Below are 19,981 nucleotides of genomic sequence, written 5' to 3'. Positions count from 1 at the left end.
AAGATATATCCTCTGGGATATTCTAATCTCTTTGAAGAGAAGGATCTTTGGCACTATTCAGGCAAAACGGTATTGGCAATGAAAAGAAATAGAATTAATAGGAATATGTTGAGAATTGTCTGCCACGATGGGATTATCTATACATTTAGGTTGAAGTTTATAAATATTACCATTGACAAAGTACTTAATAAGTAAAAACTCTTGGCAAAAAGTTATCTAAAAAATAACTTTATTTTTTATGAGTAAAAATGAAGTGAAGCTAAGACTGACAGCTATAGAAGGCAAGAAATTAACTATTACACAAATAAAAATTGGTAAAGTAAATACTAATCTAGTGATGATGGGTGGTCAGGAGGAGAAAAGGTAGCAGGACAATGAGCAGGCACTAGTTTCTTTATAGGAAATGTAAATTTGAAATTGTTGATCATGGTGAAAATACATTTACCAGTTTCATGTACACAAAGAGTACATCTCTGTGAAAACAAAGATCAGTAGGGAAGAATTATCTGCATACGGGAGAAATTATTTCACAGAAGATATTTAATCAGCTGCTTATTACTCACTACAGAATAAAATGAAAAAGACTGTAACATGGAATATTAGACTAAATATGAAGAGTGATTTACTAATAGTAAGAATCATTCAAAAGTTAAAAGAAATGGATATTGGCAATAGTTTTCTTCCTAAAGACTTACAGGTTATTAAAATTCTCCACAGTCCCTACTTGCCCAAATCCAGCAATGACAAGTTTGGAAGCCTTGTACATTGTTAGCAAAAATAAGTTTAATTTAAATATACATATATAAATTACAAACTAATACTAACAATAAATATTTGTCCTCATGAGCAACTGCCTGTTTTAAAAACTGATTTGTGTCTAAATAAAATGTTTAACTTTCAAAGTCCTTTCTTTTCCATTGAAACATGTAAAATACTGTTGAAGACAGGATAAAGATTGTTTTTCATGAAAATAAGAAAATGTAATTATAACTAGGAAGTTAATAGAATATGAGAATTGTAATAATTCTATTTCTAAAGATAGTTTAAATTGTATCACTTGCCAAAACTGAAGGGAACTCAACCACTGCAACCTCTTTAATCCCTAATTCTCTATGTACTTAAATATACCTTTATGTAATTTACAGTTATAGTTCAATAAATATAATTTGTGAAAAGGCTAAATTGAAGTGTTACAGCACAGACTAACCTTAAGGCATTTTATAAGTAGAAATATCTACATGAAAACAAAAATTTCACAGATATTGCAGAACTTTGGAGAATGACATACTTTAAAAGCAAGATTTCAGAACATAGCAGACAAAGTAATTTAAACAGCCCAAAGGAATGCAAAGCAAAATCCAACCTAATACTATAAACAAGTAAGTTAGGTATGCTGTGTATTTCCAATCATCAGTGAGGAGTTAACTAGAAATTGAGCTCGACAATAATATGATTATAACAAAAAAGAAGCTAGGATCTTCATATGCAAGTTTAACAAATCATCATGGTTTATTTAACAAGGTTATTTCTACATCAGATTGTGGATTAAAAGCAATTATATATGTGATATGAAAAGACCGATGTACAATCAATAGGTCTTATATCTTTCTTCCATGGATTTCCCCCATCTCCCTGCTTAGTAGTAAAAGGCATTTTTAGGCTTATATAAACACATTCTTTACAACTGCCTTCTTCACAGAAAATTAGAATATAAATAGCACTGGGCATTTAGTTAAATAAGTCACAGGTCAATAATTTCAACTGTGCAGTTGTGAAATCTAATGTCAAAGAGTTTTTGAAACCTTAAGACTGGGTGATCTGCAATGTTTCCAGCATGTCTTCAACTGCCTTTAGAGAGTATTTGGTTTCCTTCTTACTTCGGCCTGCAAACTAATTAAACAACAACAAAAGAAAGCTCTATTAGGCTCAATTTCAATCGCAGGTTAAAAAAAAAAAAAAAATCACAACATCACCTTCATATTGCTAATGAAACTTAACATTAACTATTTTCTCACTAGCATGGACTCAAACATCTTCATAAGAACAAAAGTTAAGGTTTAAGAATCTTTTTATTAAGGTTTCAACCTCAGTTGAAGTGCACAAAGGTTTCACTCCATACTTGGATGGTTTTAAGTAGTATGATAACATCATAGATTTGATTTTAAAACTATCTCATATTCAGACCCCAAACATGCATAAAATAACAAGCATAAATTTTAGAAATTTAACATATTTATTAAGGCACACAATAGCACTTATCTCACCTCTAAACAGATTCTTACAGTTTCAAACAAAGATATAATGTAAATTAAAGTACTTTTTATTAAATATTTTCAAGTTGCAAGTAATCAAAAAAGTCAAAGTTGGTAATATTTTAAGTTTACAGATTTATCAGTTGACTAATGATATGTTTTTGTAGCACAAAGCCTGTCAACACTACACACAACATATTAAAATGATGCAACATATTTTTAAATATCCATTTTCTAGTTTACAAAACTGTAATTTACTTTATAAAATTAAACTGGGGTTGGATTTTATAATGAAAACCAAAAATAATACATCAAGTACTATCTCTATATAAAAGCAAACTCATGGCATCTTAAATTCAATATAGTACACAAAATCTGTGGGGTTGAACACTGTTGAATACCCCATGCTGATTTCAAAATGAGTTTTCTAACTGGACTGACAATCTCCATCATTTATCAGTCTGATTTAACACAACAGATTTAACTGATAAATAAGTGTTATGAGGATGGAGGAAAGCTTAATTATATTATCTGTTTTCCCTTGGTCAAAGTATTAATTAAAATGTGGTATTAGTAACATCTAGCATCTAGATAACATATTTTAAAGCGACTGATCCTGCCTTCAAATAGCAATGCTATCTTAAGTACTTAGTACTTGATTTATAATGTGTTTCTTCTCTTTCGTAATTAACTAAGCAAACTTCTCATGACCTGTTCAGAAAGATTAAATAATCAAGTACAGGTAACATTACAGAGGCATAGGCTTCACAAATTGGTAACCTGTCTCTGACCTTTCTGGCTACACCATAACATTACAACTCCCTTAGTTCTTAAAACATTAGCTTCTGTAGTTGAATCTATATTTAATAGAGTAAATAAAAAGTTGTTGTTTTTTTTTTTAAGGGAAATGCCATGGAAAGAGAAAAGCTCATAAAAATCAAGATCACTTTTATTTTTCCCTGAGTTAAAGTATCACTAAGAACTGAAATGTTAAAAATACAAGTTGTAATTATAAAATATGGCAACAGTAACACCACATTTAAAACATTTTTTTTTCTTCCTTTCCCTTGGCAAATAAAGGATGTGAGGCATGGTTATTACTTATATTATCCCAGTTGATAAATTCACCTTCACAAGGATCTACAAAGAACAGAAAGCCTTTTCTTTACCATTGCCTAATGTAAACAGGAATGGTCCTAATCAGATACTTAAAGGTCTAATTCTGAGAAGAGAAGCTTTGATGGGTTGGGGGAGGGGTACAAAAATAGGATACCATGTGGTAACATTGACTCTTAATGTTTTAAAGCAGCAAAGTAAAAATTTAAAAATTGTAGAAAGCTAATGTTCTAATATGAATTTTAAGCTATAGTATTTTTCTTGATTTGTACCTAACAAATATAATAGGAAGTGTGATTTTTTTTTAATTAGCTAATTTTAAAACATCATCTAAGATGGTGTCAAACACTACTGACAACATTGTAATTTACAATAAACCAACCTAAATTGTGTCAGAACAAACAAAAACAAAATTGGGAATATAAATCTATCACTTCAAATTTTGCCTGACATGTAATTATTCTGTCTATTCCAGAATTACATAGCAATTTAACTGATTATGCTGGAATTACATTTTTTTCTTCAAATCATGACTTAATTTTCTGTTTCCCAAGGATAATAACAGAATCACCCCTGTAATCACAGATAACATACGGCTCAATAGCATAGGTGAATTTAACAGTATACCAAAGAGCATTTATCTGGAAAATTGTTAGTAGGTTCACGTTAAAGTTTTTCATGAGCATTAATCAAATGTGCTTGCTTCTATTAAACATGCTAAACCAATTATTTAACTGAAAAGCAAGCAGTAGCTATATTATTTCATTATTCAGTGGAGATGAAGAAAAACCTTCTTTAAAAATTCATTTTCTTTCATTCATAAATATCTAGAAAAACATTACTATAAGGAATATTTATTTTATACTTAATTCTAATTTACATGCCTAGATGAGAGTCACAAAGTTCTCGAACAGATCCCAGAATTTACCTAATCACAAAAATGTCAATCTCTGGAGGATGTACTTTTCTACATTATTCACAAATTTTGTGTTTTTCTTTTCATACAGTTATATGTAATTAAGTAAACTCTTCTTTCATATTTCTTTTTTGGATCTATAAGAAAACTCATCAAAAGAACAATAAAACAACCAAATAATCTTGCATATCAAAACCAGAAATCAATGATTTGTCCATTTTAACAACTGGGACACACGGAACAAAAATTCGCTCACACAATTTGTGGAAAATAGTATGGGTCGACAAAGTAATAGGATAAATAGAATAGAATGGCAGATGGATGAATCTCAGAAACATGCTAAGTGAAAGAAGCCAGACACTAGAGAGCCCATAACCTATGATCTCATTTACATAAAGTTTTGGTGCAGGCAAAATTAATTTGGGGTGATAAATATCAAATGACTGCTTGCCTGCTATGTGTGGGTGGGGAGGACTGACTACAAAGTGACAGATGGAAACTTTTGGGGGTGATGAAAATGCTGTGTATCTTCACAATACACTTTAAATGTGTGCAGTGTACATAATTCTATTGTATCAAAGTGGATAAAAAGGCAAAATAAACTAAAACAAAAGGATGTGATTTAAAGATTTATAGAACTTGTGTCCCTTGAATCTGGGTTAACCAAGTGAGTTGTTTTGTCCAATGAAATACTAGCAAAATATGATACAATTAGAGGTTTTTTAAGCCTGTGCATATTGTAGTTTGCCTATTAGCTCCTCTTGGAATCCTGAAACTATCATGTGAATAAGCCCAAGTTAGCCTGCCATATGAGAGAAAAGATCCAGTATCTCCAGCTGATGAAATCAACTGTCAGCTATTTAAGTGAGTTAACCAATTATGGCATACTAGCAGAAATATGAATGAACTCAGCCAAAACTACCACAATTACTCAGCAGATCTCACACCAAACTGCCTACCTACAGAATCATAAGCAAATAAGGTATTTTAAATCACTAAGTATGCAAAAGTTAATGGATACAAATATTTAAGAATTTGGTTTACAGAAAGAATACAGAGAAACTTCCTAGAGAAAGTATAGAATATGAAAGCTTCAAAAACACCAAAAGATTTTAAAACCTGTTCCTTTTCTGGTGTTGAAATAAAAATAAATTTTGTATGAGAGGTTATTCCTAATTCAGGAGTATTATACATTGCTATACAGAAACCTGACAGGACCAACTGAGAGGTGTGTTATCTTCCTAAGGTGATATTCAAAATGAATTGAGAAACTGACAAGAAAATTTCCATGCCTTGTCTTTCCTATAGAATGAAGAAAAGACAAATCACACCTTCAGTAAGAAGTCTAAGATATCTCTGAGTAACTATGGAGTTTATGGTGTGATACTCAATGCCTGAGGAGCACCAGTAGTGCTTTCATAGCTTTTCCAAAGAACACTCAGAATTTATAAGACTTTATGAAAAGAAAATGGATCTCACAACATATTGAGAGAGTGTGCAAGGAGAGAAGGAGGGCGGGCAAATGGAACTAAAAACAGGATTTAGTTCTATAAATAAACGCATCTCATAAAGCAGGAAGGGTGTGTCTGGCTAGAGACGTGATCAACTGGGCTTTCCATCACTGAAAAGAGTTCTTGAGTTATAGTAATTATAGTAATTTTATACTACTGAGAGCTGTATATCCTAAATGAAGAGAGAAATAAGCACAGGTAGAATGTCAATTGTTCACAAGAAAATAGAACTGAGGAAAGAATTAGAAACTACATTAACATCTTCAGATACATTTATACATGACACATCTTATAGAGGCAGTATATTATTACCCTTAAGAATATCAACTCTGGAGTTAGCCTTTCTGTGTTTGAAAACAACTGTCATTAACCAGGTATGTCACTTTGGGAGCATTATTTAATCTTTCTGTGCTTTAATTTCCTCATTTGTAAAACAGGTGGGCTGGGATATAGCTCAGTGTTAGAATGCTTGCTTCGCAAGCAGGAGGACCTGAGTTCAATACTCAGCAATGTAAAACAAAAATAAAAAGCCCTGTAAAATAGGAAAAATATGTAATTCATAATACAGCCTCTATAAATGTTTGTTATTTTTAATTATTATTTTAATTGCAATGATCAGAATAGGCATAAGAATGTGAATTTGAAATGATTCATAATGTAATTTGGTGATGTAATTCCAATGTAATTCATAATATAATAAAGCTTAACTCCTCAGAATACTTTCATTTTTTTAAATTAGTGCATTGTAGTTATATATAATATATGGGTTCATTTTGACATAATTATACAAGCATAGTATATCATTGATCCAATTCAACCCTCATTACTTCCCATTTCCTTCCCCCTGCTCCCTTTCCTTTATTCTACTTCTCAGAATACTTTTAAAAGAAAATCCAGGTCCAGAGATATTATGCAATTTATCCAATGTTGCATAGTTAATAAATATCAGAGCTAAATTTTGAACCCAGACAATACAGATCTACCATCTGTGTCTTCTTTAATACACGGAACTAGTTCCATGGAATGGGATTCATAGTAGAATACAGAGAAGGACAGAAAACAATGGATATCCACATGGGATGAAATGGCTGCTATGTCACATCGTAAATAAAAATCTTTTCCAAGTAAACTATGGATTTACATATGAAAGTAAAAAACTAGAATTCCTGAAGACACACAAGACTCTTTTGACCACTGAGTAGCAAAAAATTTATTAACAAAAAATAAAAAGTACAAACCATGATATATCCATGAAGGATATCACTGATAAATTTGATCACATTTAACTTTAGAACTTCTATTTGTCAAACTCATTTGAGAAGGAGAGTAAGAAAAGAGAGGTATTTGCTACATACATAGCCAGAAAAGGGCTCATAATCAGAAAACAAAAAAAAAAGAAAGAAAGAAAAAGTCATACAAACCAATAAGAAAAAGATAAGCCTTTATAAAAGAGGATATCTAAATGGCCAATAAACACGACAGAATTCTCACTGGAAGATGCAAAATAAAATAAACAAAATACCACCATACACATACCAGAACAGATATAATTACAAAGACAGACAGAACCAAGTGTTAATGAAGATATAAGTGATGAGAATTCTTCAAGTTACTTGTAGGAGTAAATCAACTAACTTGTAAAACTGTCTACATCTACTACAGTTCAATATACACATACTCTATGACCCAAAATTTCCACTGAAAAGTGTATATGCATCAGAAATGTATGTTAATGTTGACCAAACAAAAAATTCAGTGCAACACTATTCAGAATAGTCCCAAACAGAAAATAATCCAACTGCCCGTCAACAATTGAGTAGATATATTGTAATATAGTCATTCAATATACCACAGTATAATAAAAATGAATAAACTATAGTCACATACAAGGGTAAATCTCATAAACCTAATAGTGAGTGAGATCAGGAGAAAATGAATACAACTGTATGATGCCATAAATTATAAAGTTATAAGTCAGTACTCTTGAAAAGTAGATATTGCAAGGACCTATCAGGAGGTGATGTTTATATTTATGTGCCTAGATGCATATTTATGACTTGTGTTCTTTTTTCTATGTTACAATTTAATAGAAATGGATTTAAAAAATAGTTATGTCAAAAAAAGAACCTAGTAGTTAGTTGTTTCGCAAAGATAAGTTAAAACAATGATGAAGTGCGCATACTATTAGTTTTGTATTACACAAGTCTTATTTTTAAATCAGTTTTGTATTACACAAGTCTTTTTTTAAAATCAATCACACAAACACACACAGCAGGCCTACTTATTGTGTAACCCTATCTATTACAGATCTGAGATATCTCAAACTATGTTTTTAAGCAGAATAATCTAGCTGGTATCTATAAATATTTTGACTTACAATACACTAAAAAACACTAACATTCTCTGCAACATATAACTACACAAAGGTGATTTTAAATACCATGATTAGGATGACACTAAACTTTTAAATTAAATCTCTCCTATCTTCTCCAACCAGGAATATGAAAATAAAGAATCAAACAGCACCAAAAACAAAACCAACACAGAAGAAAACAAGCCCACATTACATCTTCTTTCTAAAACCCTAGAATGTGATTTTGTCACCAATAGCAGAAAGACCTATAAAAGATCAACAAGTCTGCAACAGGAGCAACACAAAGTAACAGAACAACCCACTTACTCTTTTTAAGAAACCAAAAATAAAATCATGAGCAAGCATTAATCCCTTCAACAAGGAAACCTAAGTTGATGAATTATAAATGGTCTACAAAACTTGGAAAGTCTTCACAAGCTCCAAATCAAAAGCAAGTGTAATAAACTGTGCAAATGAGAAATTAAGTAAGTTTACATCTAAGGTCTCAAAATCTCTCAAATAGTCAGCCAACACTCTCTTACAGAAGCACAAAACTTCATACCAGGAGGAATAACTGAAGCCAAATTTAAAAACCTCGAACTAGGAGAAAAAACTGAAGCAAAAAACATATACTAAGAGGAAGACTGTTCAGATAAGGAACACAAGAAGGGAGTAATGCCCAGAAGCACCTATTAAAAAAACAAAACAGGGCTGGGGATGAGGCTCAAGCAGTAGCACGCTCGCCTGGCATGCGTGCGGCCCAGGTTCGATCCTCAGCACCACATACAAACAAAGGTGTTGTGTCTGCCGAAAACTAAAAAATAAAATATTAAAAATATAAAACTGGCACAGCACTATATAACATTTAAAGTTGAGAGTAATATTTCAGAATCCAAGATCTTTAGAATTTTTTAGGGTAGAACAGAGAACTACTATGAAGTAAATATTCTATGTTAGTTCTGACAAGCACTGGATATACAGAAAGGTCTTAATCAAGTTGTCTGTAACAAAAAGGAGGAAGCCGTAGAATAGTCAAGTTGGGTAAGCTACCCTATCCTATCTTCCACTCCCCATATTCCAGGTTTCCTCCTAACAGCCAAGTAAAACTGTCTTATTATAAGTGAAAAACAAGAAAAAAATAAAACTGTATAAAAAATTATTATGAAGAGAAAAAGAATAAAATACAAAAATGACAGAAAAAAATCTGAGAGAAAATGAATAGGAGGTAAGGAAAGGAAATCCAATATACTTATAATTGGAGCCCTGAAAAAAAAAAAAAAAAAACTAAAGCAAGTGGAAAAAAATCCATATAATTCTAAAATTATCTTTTCTCAAAGAAAATTACTGAATCTACATATTAAACAACTGTGTTGTGTACTTAGGAAAACTTATACAAGAATAACCAACAATACACATCATAGTGAGATTGTTAGATTTTAAAGAAAAAGAGCAAATTCTTTTGAGTACCAGATAAAAGTCTAAATCACTTATGAGAGAAACTCAGGATGGCATTAGGCTTCTTGACAGCAAAATTTTATCCTAAATAACAATAAAACTACATGATTAAGATACATAATTAAAGTAAATGTAAGCCAAGAGTACATAAACAGTCAAACTATCCTTTAAATATAAAGGCTGCTAGTTATAAACAATGGAAGATGTGAAAAAATATTTTTTCCCATGAGCAAATTTTCCTTGAAAAATATTTCCTGAAAAATCTCTTAGAGATGAGCTTCAGAGAACTATGAAATGAATGTAGAAGTTTTAATATAAGATTTAAAGTGTAAGCAGACTGCAGAAACTTTAATAGTTTGATTCATTTATTTTTAGGTTTTCCCTTCCTTCTTTATTTCTTGGGATACCTCTGATTAATAATATACTCACATACCAAATATTCTTTTGAAATGGATCATGCTATTTATCTTACATGAAGTTTTAAAATTACTTCATATTTACCAAAGTTTGAAGAGACAAAAATCACTAAGAAATACATTAACTGATCTACATAAAAACAAAATTATTAATACTAACCTGATAAGCTCTGTTTATTTGGCTAGCTGCCCAACTAGCATATTTCATGTTGTCCTTTTTCATTTTTGCACTTGCTTTTGGATTAGAAGCGATATGACTTGCAGACTAAAAAAAAAGAAACATCAAAAGCAAAATTTCTTTTATTCTAGCCAATCAAAAACATGTAAGGGTAACAGTTGCAGTGAATTGATAACAAAAAAATTTTAAGACTATCAAAACCTTTAAAAAATAAAGTTGAATGAAATTGGTGTTTAAAAATGAAAACATTTTAAAATACAGCATAATCCAAAGTAATGAGACAAAAGGGTATTTTAAATAATACCTGAAGGTATTTAATTGTATATCTACCACAAATCTGAAAGGTAAAAGCCCCTATCACTTAAATAAAGAAGCCATGGAAACATACTTTTGTAAACCAAAAAGTACTTTCTCATTAGAATTTTAGTAATGCATATTCTTGTTACTGAATAGAATCAGCTTTCCAATGTCAGAAGCACTGAGTATTAATAGAAATCTCAAAAATAATTTATACTATACTAACAAGTGAAAAAATTTCAGTCCAATAGGAGTGATCTGACTTGACAAAAACAACTTCAATAGAAGACCTTTGAAAGAACATCCTTTTAACTAACCCATTTCTCTTTTCGATAAAGAGCTTTTAAGTTTTGTTCTACAGAATTCATTAATAACTATAATTTGTTATACCTTCTCCTTTTAAAAAACGTATTTAAATAAGAAATTCTTAATCTGGACCCATGAAGAATCTATAAATCCCTCAAATCATATCCTAATTTTTAAATAATGATGTATTTCTGGGGAAGAGTAAGGTATAAATTCTGTTTTATTCTTAAATATATCTTATTCTTAAAAGGATCTGTCACCCAGTGATTCATAAAAAGGTTAAGCCTTTCTTTTTTACCTAAGTGGGTGTTATAGGTTAACCTCCACTGTCAATGATGTATCTGTAGTTAATAACAAAACTTCTGTGTCTCATCACTTGTTGGATATGAATTTTTGTAAATGCAGTGGTTAAAAGACTGGATTAAAATGCCTGAACTGAAATCCCAGCTTAAACACTTGGGGGCTCTGTGTACATATTTGGGTAAATTAATTAAGCCTGTATATCAGTTTTACCATCTGTGAAATGACAGAAATATCTATTCAAATACTTCAAGTGAAGATTTAAGGATTTAAAACAAAACAAAAAAATGCAAACACGATGCCTGGTGCATAAATTTCAATGTAAATGTATTATTAATAATGATGTATTGTCACACAATTTTCAAAGTAAGTATTTAATTTATTTAGTAACATATGTTACTGTTAACTATATCTCTAAGCACTTGAAACTTGGAATTTTCTTAAATTCCTTTGAACAATATTCTAGCCTTATTTTGTCATTCCTTTCTAAAAATTATTTATATTTCTTCCCATCACTTTTTAAATCAAGTCTTTTTTTTTTACTGAGCTATAACAAGATACTCATTAGAAAACTCATAGAAAGAGTAAAACAAAACAAAATTTCAAAGAACTGACCTATTAAAGTTTATTTTCTTAGTCTCTTTGATTGCAGAGGTGTTCATTTTATATATGAAGCTCAGCAAATTCTTTTATTTCCCATAGCTCTTATTAAATGGCTTTTCTAAGCTCTTCATTTGGCATAAAGCGTAGATAACTACATACTCCCAACAATTTCTAAACTTTTTTCTATGCCATAAAAATAATTAATTTGACATATTAGAGATTCTATTTTCTAATGTTTTTTATTAGCATAGTTTAAAAACATCTCACACAAGTAAACTTAGGTAACAAATAAAATAATGTTGGGCACAAACCCAAGAATATCAAAACAATTAAAATATATATAATATACTTTGTTATATATTACTATTTAATTGTGTAAGAGTAGATATCAATTCTGATATAAAAGATATTTTATACGGAAATGTCAAATAGCTAAGATATCTTAACATTCAAATATAAAACTGCCTTACAACCTGCTGTTATTAATACAAAAAAAAAAAAAAACAAGGAATGGATAAAGAGGATTGTTAAATGGAGTTTAAAAGACAGATTTTGCAAAATAACATTAAGCATGCACCTCAACTCACCATGTAAAGCCCAAATAAAGCCCTCATATTTCTGTTGTTCAGTTTCAATGCCTGTGCAAAATACTTTCTTGAAAGTTCGAGGTTTTCAAGTCCACCCTGGGTATATTTAACCTGTTAAAAATTGCAGTGTGCTGAAATGTGTTTATTTTACTACTTTAAAATATAGCATGCTTCATCATACCATAGGCATTAAGTAATCAAAACAGATATTATGTAAACAAATGCAAGATGTTAAAAGAATTCACCTTACAGTTATTAAATCTAATCTAACATAACTTCCCCCAAAAAGCTATTCTATTCTATGAACATTAAGATCACTGAGTAGTTTCTAAAACTACAAGCACAATAAAAAAGCTCAGAAAAATTTCTGCTTGTATTGCCTTGCAAGTGCTACACATCAGTATATTTTCTGTTACTACCATTACAAATCTAGACCTGGATATTGAGTTGCCCTTTTACATTTGTACTCTAATAATTAAAAAAAAATGATCCTTTTGCATTCCTTAATAATGAAGTCCTCTAACCTGATAGCATAAAATTATACTGATATTCTTTTTTTCCACTTTTCTTTTTTAGTTGTAGATAAACACAATACCTTCATTTATTTTTATGCGGTGCTGAGAATCGAGCCCAGTGCCTCACATGCTAGGCAACTGCTCTACCACTGAACCACAACCCTAACCCCTATACACCATTTTTAACCACAGACAGATTAAACACTTCCTTCATCCCAAAATACTGGCCTTAATATGAATTTCCAAAAATATGAATTTAAAAACCATAATCACTGTAAATTTCACAGCAATTAAATGGTGACAATTGTGACATATAACTTTATATTAGGAAACAAAATAGTTTAATATACTATATAAAACACAAAGAATTCACCGTTTTAGTTGAAAGTCCAGCTTTTCCACTGTAATAGTAAAAATTCAGTATCTTATTCCCTCACTCAATATTCATCAGATGGTTTAAATATTTACATATTCACCTCAATGAAAAAAAATATTCTTAGTACCATAACAATACACAAGAGCAAGAAAAATAAAATCACAGAAATTTGTTGTTTCTAAAAACACTTACTTCAGCATACTGCTGACAGTATAAGTGGTTGTGTGGATTAGTCATCATAAGCTCCTCTAAACAAAAGGCTGCTTTTGCATAGCTGAAGAATATCAAGAGGAGAAATTACTTTTGAAAAATCACAAATTTTATCTTAGGTATGCCTTTAAAAAATTTGAAAACAATTTTAGTTATGTCAAGACACGTTATTTCCAAAACAATCTAAATGGCTTTATTAATAAAGTACTTATCCTAAATTCATAAATACCAATATAAAAATTTTAATGTATTGAAACAAATGTATGTCTAAATCCTAAAGCAGTCTATGAACAATTTATAGATACTACTTTTTAAAAAATTAGGCCACTATCATGATATTTAAACATTATTAATAACAAAGACTTTAAGACCTTGGATCTACACATAAAATAATTTTTGGAAGTCCACAGATCATTAACAAAATGTTCAAATAGCTAGCATAAAGAGGAACTACACACTTTATCAAATACTCCCTAATCATTAAAAATCCTTCACAGACATATATTTGCCAACATATTCTATTACAAAGATTCTCATTACTTAAGTTTACTGTCAAATATTAAATTATATTTAAATTATATCTTTTAAACCTATGAATAATAGATTGTTAGTTTTGATATGCCCTCTACTAGTTCAAATCATGTGGTAGTAAAATGAAAATCTTGCTGAAAATTACCAGAAATGGCTTTGGAAAACAGCTTTAAACCATGTCATCATTATTATTCACTTTAATATATTTTATGTTTAAAACCATGCAACTATTCTTACTATTTAAAAGGAAATACTAAGAAACACAGGTATTCTAAATTTATTCTCAGGTGATGACACTATCCAAAAGAAAAAAAACTACCTACAGCTATTTTTAGCATTCGTTACCAATATGCATAGGTACCTACCTTTGCATTAATGCCTGATATATTTACTTTTTGAAATACAGATACTCTAGCTTCACCAATGTTTAACTTATAAAATACTCATTATGTGTTGCACACTAGCAGTATTATGAATATTCTATCCTACAAAAATTCTGAAAGCAGATTATCATCACTGTATAGCTGAGAACACTGGGGCAGCAGAGATGTAAACTGAATACCAGGCTGTGCTCCTCCAGACAGCTTGCAATCCTAATATGTGTTGCCTAGACCCACAATGAAAATCTGTGGTAATAATATTGATGAAGTTGTCAATGGTGACATAAAAAGTGGGTACCAGAGTCAAACCCAAAGGGCCCAACGAACTAATTGTACCCTGCACACTAACAAAGAACTGAAGCACTTTAGATTTATGAATTGACAGCATTAATTCTTGAAGCATTAATTCTTGAAACACCAAGGCATTTAGTAAGTGACTAAACAAAAGACTTGAACAAATGATTTAATAAATGTCAGAACAATATTATGACTATTTAGTATCTACCATTCTAAAAGGTAAAAGGAAAGTTGTCTCTACCTTAAACATCCAATTTATCAAAAAGTTTGGTTATATATATATTCTTTAACTAAGATGATGCCAAAAATTCATATTAAGGCTAGGAATAAATTTCTTAGGGACTTAAATGTGTTGAGGACTATGTGTCTGGTTCTGATAGAATATAAAGCAAGATAAAACAGGAAAGGAAGACTGTAATTAACTTAGAATGATAGAATTTCAAGTAATTTTTATCTTGGTCCTTAAGCTACACTAGGTTTTCTAAATTTTCTGCATAGGTTTTAAACTTGAAAATTTAAAAAAAAAAAAGATTTCCTTTATTACTTTTAATCACAAAACCTTCAAGCAATACAAAACAAATTTACTTTAGAAACAGAATAAAACTAATGTTAATTTTTTTCAATGTACACTAAAAATTCAGTTTGTTATTTAAAAACATACTGTACCATAATCATAACTATGTTTATATATGTGTACATAATATATAACTGAGTATGTTTATATATGTGTACATACAAGCATAGAGACATCTCTGTTTTCCTAACTGAAAACAGAGACTTTGACAGTCAGAGTACAGCAGAGAACTAAAGAATGGTTCCTGGAATATAGTACACATTTCATTAAATAACACCTACTGCTTTTATTTTAGCTCCCACCTTTATTAAAATTATGGAAATAACTACTTGATCCTTTATTTCATATTGTATGCATGTGGAAGCGCGTGCACATGCACGTGCGTTCACACACACATACACACACACACACACACACACACACAGATTTGAGCAAAGGCAAGAGACAAATGTCTTCATGCTATTTTATTTCCTGTTTCAGCTTCTACAAGTATGAGAACAAAGTAAACTATTCATGTACATGCATGAGAATTTGATTCTATTCTCTCAAAAAGGAGGAAACAAACAATGCAATATACTTCGGATTTAGAAAAACTAAGGGAAAAAAAGAAAAAAAAAACTACATCTCCAGATGGAAGTTAGGTTAATTCTCTGATATTAGAAAATGTTCACTGAGACTTTGCACTAATCCCCTCACACTGGAATTTCCTCCTGTCACTACAGCAATAAAAAAGCTAACAAAAACATTATATATCCAATAAGCAAGTTCCCTATAGCATTCAACATTCTTGATTATTCTTGGTTTTTAACCCAGGCAACTGAAAGCTTCTTTCGATATTTGGAAGACTTAATTCTCTAGTGTTAAGGCTAATAAATGCATACAACTGACAGAATTTTTAAACAGCAGGAAGTATTATACTCTTTGTAGGTAAGAACAATTTGAACTCTTAAAAATTCACAATTTTAATTCACCAAAAATAACCTTAGCTTTGAAAATGCAGAACTTTCAAATTCCAAAGACTGCTATCTGTATTTTGAAGAAAAATTTACTGACCACACAAACAAACAAACAAATTAAGCACAACACAAATGACCTCATTAGAGCTATTCACACATTATAACCAGAAAACTGTTGATACGTTATTTTTAAACTTAATTGGTAATTTATTTTGCTCCTCATTTAAAATGACAGGTGGTTCATACCTTCTTACAAATTCTTTGGAAACCCACTCTAATGAAGAAAATTTCACTCATAACAAAATTTTATGTGTTTAACAACTTACTCATGTTCATTGATATAAAGTTCTGCAAGTTCATGCCAGGCTTCTTGGTCTCCAACAAATCTGGTGGGAGAAAAGGGGGGAAAAAAAAGTAAATGTGTAGTTATTCTGTAAATGAACAGCATGGAGGCAAGCAGGAAAATCAAATGCAAATTCCATTTTAATTAAAAAAGATTTATCAGAATAACAAAACACAATCCTCTTGTAAAACACTCACTGTTCCAGATACTCATTCAGCTCCCGAATGGCCTCCACATTTTTCCCCTGGGCTTTTCGAATGGCAATCTTACGCTTTCTGGCAGCCTATGGGTTGACATTAATAAAGGATTAGGCTCTCAGGATTCCCTGGGTTTTTGTAAAGAAGGTAATTTGACTGTGCAAATTATTATCTCAATGCCAGTGAAATTCCATTGTGGAACTACTGCTTAGTGTGAGTTTATAAACATACCCCATGACATCCCACTGGGGAATTCAAACATTCCTCTAACAATCACATATGCTTTACTTTTGATGCATACAATGTATGCATCAGTTCATCCAAATAAACAGTCATCTAGATTCTGATAATTACAAGCCAGCAGGGAATCCTAATCTTTATCCAACCTAAAGTCCTTTACTCTGTCTCATTCATAAGATCCATATCTTAAGAGGTAGAGGAATAGGGGAGATTAAGGGAAAAATCTCACCATGGCCCCTTGAATGTCATTATACAAATATGGCTTCTGACAATGTTTTCACAATTTTAAGAGAAAAATCTACCTATGAGTCTTTCAAAAGAATAAAACAAGTCTTGACAGAAACATTTTGTAATAAGCATTTAAAACTCAAATTAAAATCTTAACAATAAATACAAAAATCAATGCCATTAATCTATACATTCATCAAATATAAATTAGATATCTACTTTTTTTGGTCAGGAACTATGCCAGGCAATGAATATATAAAGATTAAAAATGAGATAACCTCTTTCTCAGTCTCATGAGAAAGACACATTATGTAAAAATTTTAATGCATTAAGGGCAATGATAGAGATATATAGGGTGTCAAGACAACAAGAAAGAGATAACACAGGCTGTAGCACAGTGGAAGAAGTGTAAAGATAAGAAGCAAAGAGGTTCCCAGACGTGACACCCATATTGAAAAAGAAAAGGTGAACAGACATTAAGAAAGTAAACAGGAAGTTATATGGTATATCAGGAGAAACACATGAGCAAAGGGACAGGAAAAAAATTGATGTGTATAACTAATTCTGAGGTTAAAGTAAAAAGTCAGCAACTGGAGAGCACTATACAAATTATTAAATTGCATTCCCTCAATCTCTATTCAATTCAAATGCTGAAGGATAAACAATAAAATACTCTGATTAGAATTGTTAAGCTTATTAATTATGATACAAGACTTGTTGCTTTATGTAAAATGCACTACAAAAGATACAGACAGAGGTAAAAATCCAAAGTCTCTTTAGAGTAATAGGAGCTAAACCCAGTGGGGTATAGACTGAATGATTTGGGATTGAAGAAGTGAAAGTTAAAAAAGTAGAGAAATCAAGACATTACCTGATAAGTAAAGCCAAGAAAAATATTTGTAATCATGCTAACAATATTTGAGTAATAAAAATGACATGTTTTATGAATGCATATCCCTGATTATTTGGCTCATGCCAAAGACCTGGAATAATGCCTGCCACATGGTAGGCACATTCAAATATTTTTAGGATAATACCACTATGAAAAACAATAAAAGTGTTATAATAAACATCCATCAAGTTTAAAAAGTCTCAAACTTTAAAGCTCTGAAATTACTCAAATTTTAAGGCCATTATGATTGGACTTAAAATAAGACCCTTGTCTCAAATCCTATAAATACTGAGGAACATATAATCAAGAAACTGACTTCTTTGGAAAAGTATAATATCTGATTTCACCAATCAAGCATCATTTGAAGCATAATTTACTCCTTTCATTTTCCATGACACTACTTCTTCCATAGGCAATATGGTATGACAAAAAAAAAAAAATCCAGCTTTTAAAAACAAAAAGCCAGGAAGGTGAGTGCATGTGTGTTATCCCAGCATCTTAGGAACCTGAGGCAGGAGGATAACAAGTTCAAGGGTGAGTCTCAGCAACTTAGCTAGACCCTGTCTCAAAATGAAAATTAAGAAGAGTTGTAGATGTAGCTCTGTGGTTAAGCACCTGTGAGTTCAATTCCCAATATCTCAAATAAAACAAAACAAAACAAAATGACAAGTAACTTAAACCCACATATCAGCTTTCTTAACTTCTTCAAACCTCAGCATTACCATCTGCATCCAAGTATCACTGTGAAGCAGCTAACACAGTACCAAGCATATAACAGAATTAAGTACTATCTACAGCTTTTTCAACCTATGGTCTATGCTTAACATTTATGTATTAAGTCTTACAAAAAAGCCCTAACCATAAGATCTTTAAAGGAAAGGCAAAGACTACTTTAATTATTTATATATTATCCTAATCCTTACAGGATTTATAACCAGCTAACATACTATAAAAACGCAGTGAAAACTTGCTGAAAATTTTGTACAAAATTTAATGAATAAGACACAAAGAATAAATATATATAGCAACAACTAAAAGGGTAGTAAAAACATTGTAATAAATACCATTATACACAATATGAATTTCATGAAGTACAGTGTAGAAGGAACACCTAACTTTAACTTATTTTTTCAGTTATTTGACCAGGCACCCTGCTGAACACACACTAATGTTTCACCAGTCTTCTGCAGAATACAGTTTGTAAAGCACCACTCTAGAGTGTTGAAAAGAAAATTAATCTTTCAAAATGACTTTATTTTATTTTATTTTTTTAATATTTATTTTTTAGTTTTTTCAGCGGACACAACATCTTTGTTTGTATGTGGTGCTGAGAATCGAACCCGGGCCGCACACACGCCAGGCAAGCGCGCTACCGCTTGAGCCACATCCCCAGCCCCTCAAAATGACTTTAAAAAAAAAAAAAAAAAAAAACAGTCCTTTTAAGTCAAGTATAGCGGCACAGGCCTGTAATGCTAGCTACTGTGAAGGCTGATACAGGAGAATCATAAGTACAAGGCCAGTCTGAACAACTTATTGAGACCCTGCCTCAAAAGAGATAGATAGATAGATAGATAAATGGGTTGGTTATGTAGGTTAGTGGTAGAGTGCCCCTAGATTCATGCTGCAATATATAAAAAATTAAAAAGTACTTTTTATAAAAATAAAGGTGTACACAACTTCCATTTATCAAAGAGACAGGATCTGGAATTTCAGACTCCTAGATTATTCTATGACATATGCTGAAAAAGAAGACTCTATAGTGGTACTAATTAAATAATTTGTTAGTATTATTTTGAATTATGTGTTTTTGTGGAAAAAAGAATATCTTAATTATACAAGAACTAAGTAAAACAAATTTAATATTAAAATTAAATTGAGGGATGGGGTTGTGGCTCAGTGGTAGAGCACTTGTCTGGCACATGTGAGGCACTGGGTTCAATCCTCAGTAACAC

The 19,981-nt window shown here is 30.9% G+C and overlaps 1 protein-coding gene across 2 annotated transcripts in view; it reads right to left on the bottom strand.

Annotated features, from left to right (window-relative positions):
• Nucleotides 1-1,486: 1,486 nt before the first annotated feature.
• The window catches only part of Emc2 (ER membrane protein complex subunit 2), a 43,987-nt gene continuing 25,492 nt past the window's right edge, over nt 1,487-19,981 (bottom strand). For both annotated transcript variants that reach the window (XM_076835922.2, XM_076835923.2), the window contains exons 6-11: nt 16,670-16,755; nt 16,456-16,515; nt 13,374-13,455; nt 12,291-12,401; nt 10,180-10,284; nt 1,487-1,890 (exon numbers count right to left, since the gene is read on the bottom strand). In XM_076835922.2, the coding sequence (XP_076692037.1) occupies nt 1,804-1,890; nt 10,180-10,284; nt 12,291-12,401; nt 13,374-13,455; nt 16,456-16,515; nt 16,670-16,755 (531 nt within the window). In that variant the 3' untranslated portion in view covers nt 1,487-1,803. The remainder of the gene's footprint in view (nt 1,891-10,179; nt 10,285-12,290; nt 12,402-13,373; nt 13,456-16,455; nt 16,516-16,669; nt 16,756-19,981) is intronic.

The sequence above is a fragment of the Callospermophilus lateralis genome, chromosome 16 (assembly GCF_048772815.1).
Source record: "Callospermophilus lateralis isolate mCalLat2 chromosome 16, mCalLat2.hap1, whole genome shotgun sequence".
In the NCBI taxonomy this organism is placed as follows: domain Eukaryota; kingdom Metazoa; phylum Chordata; class Mammalia; order Rodentia; family Sciuridae; genus Callospermophilus; species Callospermophilus lateralis.
Note: the sequence above shows the minus strand (reverse complement) of the source record. Positions and strands in the feature narration are given on the sequence as shown.